The sequence below is a fragment of the Mytilus californianus genome, unplaced genomic scaffold (genome assembly GCF_021869535.1).
Source record: "Mytilus californianus isolate M0D057914Y unplaced genomic scaffold, xbMytCali1.0.p SCAF_7, whole genome shotgun sequence".
Taxonomy (NCBI): domain Eukaryota; kingdom Metazoa; phylum Mollusca; class Bivalvia; order Mytilida; family Mytilidae; genus Mytilus; species Mytilus californianus.
Genome location: NW_026262723.1, coordinates 114,058,105 through 114,071,195, shown reverse-complemented (window position 1 = coordinate 114,071,195; position 13,091 = coordinate 114,058,105). Strand labels below are relative to the sequence as shown.

The 13,091-nt window shown below is 33.5% G+C and overlaps 1 protein-coding gene across 1 annotated transcript in view; it reads left to right on the top strand.

The window, feature by feature from the left end:
• The window catches only part of LOC127709206 (spermatogenesis-associated protein 20-like), a 35,965-nt gene extending 24,111 nt beyond the window's left edge, over positions 1-11,854 (top strand). Inside the window, exons 10-14 of the mRNA XM_052214605.1 lie at positions 2,587-2,779; positions 3,411-3,576; positions 8,988-9,196; positions 10,041-10,240; positions 11,066-11,854. Coding sequence (XP_052070565.1) covers positions 2,587-2,779; positions 3,411-3,576; positions 8,988-9,196; positions 10,041-10,240; positions 11,066-11,314 — 1,017 coding nt within the window. The 3' untranslated portion in view covers positions 11,315-11,854. The remainder of the gene's footprint in view (positions 1-2,586; positions 2,780-3,410; positions 3,577-8,987; positions 9,197-10,040; positions 10,241-11,065) is intronic.
• The last annotated feature ends 1,237 nt before the right edge of the window (positions 11,855-13,091 follow it).

Here is a 13,091-nt window from a genome sequence, read left to right as displayed (position 1 = left end):
CTGTTCAGGGTTCGACCTCTGTGGTCGTATATCAGGCTGCGCTCAGCGAAGCATTTTATTACCTGTACACTAATTACTAGAATGAAGTAAATAATATTTTGAAATACCTTTAACTAATATTTGGGCAAAATGATCAAACTGTATCATAAATATGATTTGATAAAATGTATAAATGCTATTATAAAAATTATCTTTTCTTTTTTTTCAACTTTATTTAATTTCCAAATTTCACTTCATTTACTGAACTCCACACAAAAAAAGATAACTCAAAAATAAATAATGTAATTTTTGACATGTTACATGTGTATCTTATGCACTGTATTTTTTCTCTCCTTTTATAAAGGCAGTGCCTTAATGCCTTTAATGGTATCAGACAATAGCCATTTTGTTTCTATGTGGGGGGTAAATATGTCACCATTGAAATTCCGAAAAGTGGAATTCTTTCTCCTTCTATTTGTGATATTCTGTGTTTTTATTGTAATTCATTGACATTGTGAAGTAAAGAATTGAACGGTGTTTTTTGTAAGTTTTCAAAATTTACGATAGACTGTTGCATTTTGCATTATGAGCAGTCAACTGATTGACATACTGATATTACTTAAAATCCGTGTGAAATAGTTCGGGTTTATTTCAAGTGGTATTTTAATCTTTAGCTGCTTTTAAGATTGTTTCAGTCGTTGATATAACAATGAAAAGTCGACTGATCTATGCTTAGTCGCCACATGTCAATAATAACTCAGTTTTCTCGGGTATCTGATTATTTTTTCTTTTTCTCATCAGAACATTTGGTTCGTTGAATATTGCCTAAATCCGCCTAAACTATCAATGTCCATCAGGAATTAATCGAAAACCAAAGCTGTTGTAAAATCATCTGACCTTCCGACATAATTATCATGTCAGACCCATTGTCAGGTAGACAATTTTGATCAATTAGGTCCAATAAAAGTTGTTTTTTTAAATCCTAAACTAACAGTGCCAAAATTGACATGTGAAAAATTCGATACACTCTGGTTTCTACCACTATAGATTGAAAATGTAAAAACCAGAGTGTATCGAACTTATTTGATTTAATGGCCCAACATGTCCAATGCTAATTAACAAGTGATAATAGTTTGATAGAACAATCAACAGGTGATCGAATATTAAATAATCGATACGGCTTCTGTTTATGGCACATGCCAGGGATGATTAAAGGTACATACCAGCATTAATAGAAAAGTGGAATCGATCAGAAGTTTTGTCTTTTGATGCCGAAAAAACATTTAATAAACTTTCAACTCGGCAAAGAAATACTCACTATTTCACACTCCAATGCGAACATTAAAGGACCTTCAGCATGATCGAGAAGTTCCGAACTGACAGCATGGTCAACAATGACTCAAAGACAATTCACATCCTCCCCAGTGTTTAGATTACCTTTATATCAACCCCACAAACTGTTAAAAGGATCAGGATTACTTTAGCTGGTTGGGGAGGATCCTCATAAATGGGTTAAACTATTTTCAACTGATTTTTGTAGTTTGTTCTTATGCTGTTACACCACAGTCGCAGGGTAGGGGAGGGTTGAGCGCCCAAGAACATGTTTAACCCCATGGTTGTCCTTGGTTCATGTCTGTCATAACTGTTTTTCGTAAATTGTTTTGTTTTAAATTAGGCCGTTAGTTATCTCAGTTGGATTGTTTCATATATTCATGTCAGGGCCTTTTATAGCTGACTATACGGTATTGGTTTTTCTCATTGTTGAAGGCCGTACGGTTGCCTATAATTGCTTACATCCACTTCATTTGAACTTGGGTGGATAGTTGTCTCATTGGCAATCATACCACATCTCCTTATTTTTATATTACATACATGACGTAACAAAAATATGGTAGTGTTAGGCTTTCTCAGAGTTGAAGGTAGACAATTGCAAACAATAATTGGTGACCTGGCATGGTCATTTCTTGGAATCATACTTGGAATTATTTACTTTTTTGCTTGGAATAATTTTGTGAAGAATAACTATTTTCTGGGAAAGAGTGGACACTTAGAGATACATCATATAACTCAATGTTTTTGAGATAAATTCACACCTAACGATCATGATGAACTGGAATGATGTTTTTTTTTTAAACTCGAGATGTGAATAACCACAAATGACGAAAACCAAAATTGACCCTAAAAATTCAATTGCACTTTGTTGAATATAAATTAAAAAAAATCAATTTGTTTGTAGAAAAAGACAATCCTAAGTTGCTCTGTAGACTGTAAAATTTTATATTAAAAGATATTTGTGCATTAATATACTCATACAATAACATGAATAATATGTTCTTTGGAAATGCAATGTAGAATTATCATTTCCATGCCATAATAATTGACAAATGTCTAAATATCTGATGTTGTTAGCCTTTCCTGAAAAGTAATATGTTTGATTATAATCAATCCGGGCTATAAAATCATTAATCCTGTAGGTAATAACTGCCTTTTCAGTGCATTAGCACTTTGATTCAGTATCCTTATCATTAAATGAAATAAAGAAAGAATAGCCATACTTTGATTTATAAATTTTAGATGATGTTCATATTATCTCTATGTTTATTTCAGGATCCTCATGATGAACTGAAGAATCAGAATGTTTTGATTGTTAAAGGTTCAGTAGGAAAAACTGCAGAGAAGTTTACAATGGGAGTTGATAAGACTAAGCAGATATTGGAGCAGTGCCGTCAAATTTTATATGAAGTCAGACTAAAGCGACCAAAACCACATCTTGATACTAAGATCCTATCTGCATGGAATGGTATGTTCAATTTTGTAATAAATATAAATATTTCTTTTGTACTATTTATCTTTATATTCCTTGTTCAAATAAGTGGCCATCCTCTTGGTATCTGGTGTAAGACCACAACATAAGAACAAACTATAAAAGTCCGTCAGACTATCTAGACCATGTGTTAAGTTAGTTTTTGAGCAGTGTTTGTACATTAATATATCCAATGTAGTCAGGTTTTGGTGGTTGGTGTCAGGTGTTGGTGGTTGATGTTGTCAGATTTTGGTGGTTGACGTTGTCAGTTGTACTGTCTAACATTTTTGTTAACTCCTGTTGTTCTTCATAAGTTTAAAGTTTAAACTTTTGAGCTAATTACATCCATGTGTCCTTCTGTATATGATAATAAAGCAGTAAATATTTACATTATTTTATTCTATTTTCAAATTTCATCTTCAAAAGTCGTTAAAATATGGGGCAGGTTGGATTTTTAAAGGATATGCAGCAGATAGTACCTTGCTGCCCTTTTTGAAGTTTTATTCTTGTTAACATTATTACATCCTTTTCAAAGAATACATCAATTAGAGAGAAAATTTATACTTTATTTTTCTAAGCAGAGTCAATATTGTCCAGAAACTTAAATATTTAACTTTTTATTTTCTAGGATTAGTAATCTCTGGTTTAGCAAAGGCAGGGTCTGTGTTGCCTAACACAGATTTTGTGGCCAAAGCAGAAGTTGCTGCTTCTTTTATACAGAAATACTTATACAAAGCAGATACCAATGTCTTATTACGTAGCTGTTACACAGAAGGGAAGGATGTCGTCCAAGGGTAGGTATATTTATACAAAGCAGATACCAATGTCTTATTACGTAGCTGTTACACAGAAGGGAAGGATGTCGTCCAAGGGTAGGTATACTTATACAAAGCAGATACCAATGTCTTATTACGTAGCTGTTACACAGAAGGGAAGGATGTCGTCCAAGGGTAGGTATATTTATACAAAGCAGATACCAATGTCTTATTACGTAGCTGTTACACAGAAGGGAAGGATGTCGTCCAAGGGTAGGTATACTTATACAAAGCAGATACCAATGTCTTATTACGCAGCTGTTACACAGAAGGGAAGGATGTCGTCCAAGGGTAGGTATATTTATACAAAGCAGATACCAATGTCTTATTACGTAGCTGTTACACAGAAGGGAAGGATGTCGTCCAAGGGTAGGTATACTTATACAAAGCAGATACCAATGTCTTATTACGTAGCTGTTACACAGAAGGGAAGGATGTCGTCCAAGGGTAGGTATACTTATACAAAGCAGATACCAATGTCTTATTACGTAGCTGTTACACAGAAGGGAAGGATGTCGTCCAAGGGTAGGTATACTTATACAAAGCAGATACCAATGTCTTATTACGTAGCTGTTACACAGAAGAGAAGGATGTCGTCCAAGGGTAGGTATACTTATACAAAGCAGATACCAATGTCTTATTACGTAGCTGTTACACAGAAGGGAAGGATGTCGTCCAAGGGTAGGTATACTTATACAAAGCAGATACCAATGTCTTATTACGTAGCTGTTACACAGAAGGGAAGGATGTCGTCCAAGGGTAGGTATACTTATACAAAGCAGATACCAATGTCTTATTACGTAGCTGTTACACAGAAGGGAAGGATGTCGTCCAAGGGTAGGTATACTTATACAAAGCAGATACCAATGTCTTATTACGTAGCTGTTACACAGAAGGGAAGGATGTCGTCCAAGGGTAGGTATATTTATACAAAGCAGATACCAATGTCTTATTACGTAGCTGTTACACAGAAGGGAAGGATGTCGTCCAAGGGTAGGTATACTGATACAAAGCAGATACCAATGTCTTATTACGTAGCTGTTACACAGAAGGGAAGGATGTCGTCCAAGGGTAGGTATACTTATACAAAGCAGATACCAATGTCTTATTACGTAGCTGTTACACAGAAGGGAAGGATGTCGTCCAAGGGTAGGTATATTTATACAAAGCAGATACCAATGTCTTATTACGTAGCTGTTACACAGAAGGGAAGGATGTCGTCCAAGGGTAGGTATACTTATACAAAGCAGATACCAATGTCTTATTACGTAGCTGTTACACAGAAGGGAAGGATGTCGTCCAAGGGTAGGTATACTTATACAAAGCAGATACCAATGTCTTATTACGTAGCTGTTACACAGAAGGGAAGGATGTCGTCCAAGGGTAGGTATACTTATACAAAGCAGATACCAATGTCTTATTACGTAGCTGTTACACAGAAGGGAAGGATGTCGTCCAAGGGTAGGTATACTTATACAAAGCAGATACCAATGTCTTATTACGTAGCTGTTACACAGAAGGGAAGGATGTCGTCCAAGGGTAGGTATACTTATACAAAGCAGATACCAATGTCTTATTACGTAGCTGTTACACAGAAGGGAAGGATGTCGTCCAAGGGTAGGTATATTTATACAAAGCAGATACCAATGTCTTATTACGTAGCTGTTACACAGAAGGGAAGGATGTCGTCCAAGGGTAGGTATACTGATACAAAGCAGATACCAATGTCTTATTACGTAGCTGTTACACAGAAGGGAAGGATGTCGTCCAAGGGTAGGTATACTGATACAAAGCAGATACCAATGTCTTATTACGTAGCTGTTACACAGAAGGGAAGGATGTCGTCCAAGGGTAGGTATATTTATACAAAGCAGATACCAATGTCTTATTACGTAGCTGTTACACAGAAGGGAAGGATGTCGTCCAAGGGTAGGTATATTTATACAAAGCAGATACCAATGTCTTATTACGTAGCTGTTACACAGAAGGGAAGGATGTCGTCCAAGGGTAGGTATACTTATACAAAGCAGATACCAATGTCTTATTACGTAGCTGTTACACAGAAGGGAAGGATGTCGTCCAAGGGTAGGTATATTTATACAAAGCAGATACCAATGTCTTATTACGTAGCTGTTACACAGAAGGGAAGGATGTCGTCCAAGGGTAGGTATATTTATACAAAGCAGATACCAATGTCTTATTACGTAGCTGTTACACAGAAGGGAAGGATGTCGTCCAAGGGTAGGTATACTTATACAAAGCAGATACCAATGTCTTATTACGTAGCTGTTACACAGAAGGGAAGGATGTCGTCCAAGGGTAGGTATATTTATACAAAGCAGATACCAATGTCTTATTACGTAGCTGTTACACAGAAGGGAAGGATGTCGTCCAAGGGTAGGTATACTTATACAAAGCAGATACCAATGTCTTATTACGTAGCTGTTACACAGAAGGGAAGGATGTCGTCCAAGGGTAGGTATATTTATACAAAGCAGATACCAATGTCTTATTACGTAGCTGTTACACAGAAGGGAAGGATGTCGTCCAAGGGTAGGTATACTGATACAAAGCAGATACCAATGTCTTATTACGTAGCTGTTACACAGAAGGGAAGGATGTCGTCCAAGGGTAGGTATACTTATACAAAGCAGATACCAATGTCTTATTACGTAGCTGTTACACAGAAGGGAAGGATGTCGTCCAAGGGTAGGTATACTTATACAAAGCAGATACCAATGTCTTATTACGTAGCTGTTACACAGAAGGGAAGGATGTCGTCCAAGGGTAGGTATACTTATACAAACAGTTTATATAGCTGATATACAGAAGACTATTTGTCTTTGAATGGTACTGGTAGGAGACCAGTTACCGTCAGTTACCAGTTAACGTCACAAGACATTTTTTGTTATAACGGATGCGTTGCATGAATTATCGGCAGACACATATTTTTGCTTCATATTTAAAAATTTTGTTTTGTTTGATCCCATTAAGATAATGAAATTCTGAGTTTTTCAATTTTTATAACACATTATGGAAAGATACAGGTGCGGGGACATGACATCATTACTTAATGGTGTCCACGATGTTAGAAAAGTTACTGTTTTCAATTACATAATCTATCAAAGCTTGCTTAAGAACACAAATTTCTTTCATAAGAATAAGTACAGATTTAAAAATTTTTGAAAATCATATTTTTTTGCTCTCTGTCAATACAATATATTTTGTTGATCTCAAGTGACATAATTTATGATCAGTTCAGACTTTGCAAAAGGAAGAAAAGATTAACAATATACAGACCAAATGACTATGTGCTTGGTTAATTAAGCAAAGAACCTTCTCCTCTTACTACAGAAAAGCATTATATGACATAAATACTCATAAACAGTGGTAAATATCTATCATTTAATGAGTAAATTCTTAAATGATGGGAACTGGTCTTTGTAACCATAAAATTTCAAGGCCAAATCGGCACACTAGTATACCTATTTTCGTCCTTTATTAGATGATTTAAAGATATAGTGCATGGCATTCAACCTAACTTTTGGTGACCCTTTTTATGGTAAAAGAATATTTTCAACAAGAGTTCCTGTAAAAAAAATATTTGAAAAAACTACGAATTTCTGACAGTAACTGGTACCGTACTAGTATCTATATTCATATAAAGATATTTAGTACACATATACATAATGGCAGTTGGTCTTTTAAGGGTTAGTGTTAATAGTTATTATACTGGGAGCTATAGGATTACAGTCACTCAAGGACCATTTTAAGAAATATCACACCAAGCCATTCTCCATATAACTTACAAATTTATTCTTGGAACACTAAAGAAAATTAACCTTAAGGAGTTAGTCATGGAAGAAAAATTTTGTTCTAAGGGCCTTGTACTCCCAAATCTAATTTAACCTTTCTCATGTTAATGTTCCTGTCCCAAGCTAATTAAGTCAGAAGAGAAATTTGAATATGAAGATTGAGTAGTTAGACACTTTTTGGACTTGCCTCATGCAAGTGTCCTGTCCCAAGTCTGAAACCTTGTTAAAGGTCGTTGTCTTTATGGTTGAGTTTTTGTACTTTATTTTGCCTGTTTGTATACAATGACCAGAAACTGTATTCTGAGGATGAAATGCACGCCCTAGCTGACAGATGATTAATGGCCCTAAAGCAAAAAAGATGCATTTAAAATCCATACATAGACATTTTGTACTAAGTAACCAGTGTTAATTAATTCAATAGCATTGATTAAATTCATTGATTTAAATTTGTTTTAAAATTTATGCATTCTTTACTGAAGAAATGCAATGAATATCTGTTAATAAAAACGTTTACCTCATTGAATTTAAAATGATAAATGTTTATTATTAGGGTACTGCAATCAGAGTGCAGGAGTCCTATAGTTTTTACTGTGTATGTTCACCTGTCCATATCAGGTTAAAGCTTTTGGTTAAGGTAGTTGACCATGAAGGTGTTGTTACATTAACTTGAAACTAAATACACATCTTCTATTGATTTTTATTTTTGAAATTACATACCAAATTTTGGTTTTGACCCCCATTGAGAAGTTCACTGAACATACAAATGTGATAGTGTGTTTCACTGAACATACAAATGTGACAGTGTGTTTCACTGAACATACAAATGTGACAGTGTGTTTCACTGAACATACAAATGTGATAGTGTGTTTCACTATACAAATGTGATAGTGTGTTTCACTGAACATACAAATGTGATAGTGTGTTTCACTGAACATACAAATGTGATAGTGTGTTTCACTGAACATACAAATGTGATAGTGTGAAATAAGTAGATTCTCAGATTAAAGTTTTTGGTTAAGGTAGTCTACCAACAAGTTTTGGTTTATTGAAACTTTATAGTACAATATTTTAGTTAACCTTTATAGATTCAATGACTATGTAACAAATTATGATTTTGACCCTGATTTCAGGGTTTACTGAAAATAGACATAAGATAGTGCTATAGGGGCATGGTGTCCTATATGGACACATATTCTTGTTTTATAGTGTAGTAATAAAGAAAGTGACTTAAAAGTAATACAAATGAAGCTCTACATTTCAAACAACACAACTCTGCTAGAATTGGATCTACTTTAGTAAGTCATTTTAACCAAGTTGCATGTTTATTCGTTTCCAATAATTTATTTATCCCTTTCAATTAAAACAGATCTTCCAACAACTGCTGCTTTGAATAAAACAGTTTAAAACAGAATAAAATAATTTAATGTGAAAATTTACATGTGTTCATGTTCAAGCAGTTTGGCTGGATCAGCGAAGATGCTTTGATTATTTACATAGTCCTGTTTTTGGTCAGACATTGACAGATAGTGTGCATACAGCTACACACCCTAATCATAAACCCCCCTTTTTGTTCAGGCAGACAGTGATACATGGTTTTGTTGATGACTACACCTTTATGATTCGAGGTCTGTTAGATTTATTTGAAGCCAGTTTTAATGACAAATGGATTTCCTGGGCAGATTCACTACAACAAAAACAAGACCAGTTATTCTGGGATACAGAAGATGGAGGATATTTTAACAGTGTCAGTAATGATTCATCCCTTGTACTCAGACTTAAAGAAGGTATGTGAAAAACAAAGTAATTTCTCTTTTGAAAATATTTGCACTTTCTCACCTGGTGACCTTTATATAGTGGTTAAATTTACAGACTAAGTACATGAAAATGTGGTATAAAGTTCAAACACATAAAAGAATTGAAAATGCATGGCACAACTTATGATAAACGACTTGTCCAGTGACAAACATTACAAGTTCATAATCTTGATAAGGAGGCATGCTTTAAACATATAAATGTTCTAAAAATATTGAACTATCAAGAGATTAATTAAATAATGATTTTGCTTTTAGATGACAGTTCTTTAAAAACGTTTGATTTTTATATTATCTTCCTAGTTAAGTGATACAGGATCTTGGTATGAATGAAAGAAGTTATGAGGTGTTAGTCAATTAGACAGCAACCAAACAAGTTACATACAGAGTAAACATTGTCATTGTTTACAATGAGATATGAATTAATAGAGATGTATGACAAAAGGCCTTTGATAAAGCAACCCAAAAACTCAAGTGAAATAAAATTGACATCTAAAAACAACAAGAAGTTGCAAGTGGTGTTGTGCAAGGTGGTACAATAAAATGTCAGTCAAACAGAAAGTTACTGCCTAGCAGACCTGAAAATAACCTACAGGATACAACAAGATATTATAAAGTTCCTATCAAATATCAAATCATTCCATAAAACAGAAGCTGAATGAAATGTTATGGCAGTTAGGGATGTACAAACAGACAGACAGACAGACAAGGGGATTGTTCTAATATATCACACACACTATGAGTTAGGGCTGGGGGTAATTACTATTATTATTAATTAAATTAAACTAAATTGAATTCTAATTGCATATATTCACAGATCAAGATGGAGCAGAGCCTTGTTCAAACTCAGTAGCTGTGAGTAACTTACTCAGACTTTCAAACTTCATTGATAAACCAGAATACGTAGAGAAAGCTAATAAGATATTGACTGTATTTAATGAACGTTTGATGAAAATTCCTCTTGCTGTACCAGAGATGGTTTCTGGACTGTTATTTTCTCTGTCAACAACAAAACAGGTTAGTTTGTCTTTTGTGATCAGGAAAGGTTGAGAAATTAGAATGTAGTTTAACTATGTTGAATTGGTATATAGTATGCATTTCTCAGAGCAGTTTACAAAACTTGAAGTATGAGGTGTAATTTGCCTTTTCAAGAACTATTTACAAAAATTAAGATATATGTTAAGGTGGAGAAATCAAGATGAAATGTATGACAAGGTTGCTAATGAAACTAGTTTCTAGAACTAATCAAATGTCCATGTTTTGCACAAATGCGATTAAAACCACTTTCGTATATGCTTCTGATATTTGTCAAACCTTTTTATCTGTCCCTGAAATAGTATAAACATGATAGCTATAGATATATCTTTTATACAAAAATATATATAGGTTATGTATTTTTGATATTCTAAATATAGGAAAAAAGTCCGGTACCAGATGTTTCAGCCGCTCATATGAAGTTACCCCCCTTTAAAACAAGTCAGGAACAGTATAAATAAGCTAAACAAAGTAGAAATTGTCTTCTGTTTGTTTTGATCATTTATATATTTACAGATATATTATTTGTTTTTATGATAAAATCAGATTGTGTTAGATAATGGTTCTAAGACTAGCCAGATAAAATGTCTTCACTATTTAGATGTTTTAATTATAAATAATCTTAACAGTTTTTGACCAGATATTTTTTATATGACATTTTATTATAGATATTCAAATAAGGCTAGTTAGAAATCTTAGTTCTGATTTTTATACAATATGAAATTGATTTTATAAAAAATTTAAGATTAGACTTGGATAATTCTGGATAGAAGATTCCATTTTGATTTTCTAATTATTCAATTTCAGATAATACTTGTTGGTGATCCTGGTTCTGAAGATCTGACAGCCTTGATTGACTGTTTAAACAGTCAGTTTATTCCTAACAAAGTACTGATAATAAGTGATGGACAAAATGATAGTTTTCTAAAATCAAAACTAGACATTCTACAAACTCTAACTAAAAAAGACGGTAAAGCTACAGCGTATGTATGTGAAAATTATACTTGTTCTCTACCTGTGATGTCACCAGAGCAACTGTTAAAACTAATCAGCTGATTGAGATTAAATATATATATCTTATAATCCATATTGATTTGAAACTGTATCCCTGTCCTTAAAGAGGTAACCAGAGGAGTCTTACATTCATATAACCTTGTGGTTTGCTATCATATCTTTTTCTGATGCCTGGTAAAAGACCTCCACACCATATTTGCTGCATTTAGGTTTTTTTTTTATTGATCACAAATGCGGCTGATTGTTAGGCAACTAATGCTACAAAAATACCTCTAGCATGACAATATGTGGAACAATTCTATGGAGAAAACTTATGCCCTGATTTAAATATGAAAGACAGCAACCAACAACAACCACGGAATGCAACATATCAGATCTTGTTTACACGAAAGCATAATCATCCAGTATGATTATTGTGAAAACCATCATACTTTGATATTTTTTTTACTATAATTTATTTTTTACAGAGTGTTGTACATGTATTCATATATAAAGTATTTATCACTTATATAAAAAAAATTATATAAAATACTTTCTCTATTTGTTACTTTCGGCATTGAATAAAATATTATCTTAAAACAATTGTCTTGAAAATCTCTTCCTGGACTGATAACTTGTACATTTTGTAATGTTTTGGTGAATGTACAATGTCGCGAGAATGTGGTTGTTAGGTATGAGCAAAATGATAGTAGAATGTAGCAATACAAAAGAAAAGAAATAATTTTCCACTTATTATATTTGCAACAACTCCCAAGCTAAGCATATGACTAGTTTGAATGCAAAGTATATAGACATGATTCCAAGAATAGACTCTGTTGAAGATATTGATTCACTAAGGGGCCATAATGTTGCAGGCATAACATTTAGAACTTCAAGACTGAGGTCTAGTTTAAGTTCTCTGTATGCGAATTATGACTTTCACTTAGACATGATGAACGTGTTGGGGATTATCGTCATCCCTTCAATGACAAGTGTAACACTAGCCATTACTAACAATCTACATGTTTGTGGATCAAATAAGATACAACATTCTACGGATTGTATTAGATTAACCAACCACCCAGTAGATACTATATAAAAAAATACAATTCATCCATATGCGACTATATTCAACAATAAGGCGACAGTGTGTCTGTATCAGAGAGAAGTACGGGTTGATTATAGACAATTTATCAGTAGACAACGAACAATCAAAGGACATTATTTCAATACAAGACAATGGCAATACCTTAAGAAACTCATACCACACATTGATAGTTCTATCTCTAAAGCACTTATTTAGAGCAATCCATCAGATTTGTGATTTCTTTCATCAATAACGCTGTGTTGTATTAGCATTGTATAGTGTCTGTTTATTGTCCATTTACACAAATGGATTGCTTGTGATTTTATCAGTTCAGTGAATAACCATTGGGTTTTAAATGGTCAGTCCAGTAAACCTTCTCTTGGTTTTAAATGGCTAGCTAAAGGTCACAAGGTTGTCCATTCAATATGATAAAATCGAGGTGTAGAAGATTTTCTCCTGATGTTTTTAAACAGAAACAAACTTATGAACAAATTATTTCTAGATTTTTTAAGATAATAAAAAGATTCTTTTCAAATAACAACTTTAATATCATAATATCAAATCAGCTAACTGCTGTATATATACATACAAACACATCATTCAACATTATCAGCAGAAAATATTCATGTAAAAATATATCCTGATACAATTAAAGTATTTAAGTGGTTAATTGAAATCATATTCCAAAATAACATTTACTGAGACATTTTAAAATTACTAGGATTTTAGAAATATTGTGTTTACCATATATAA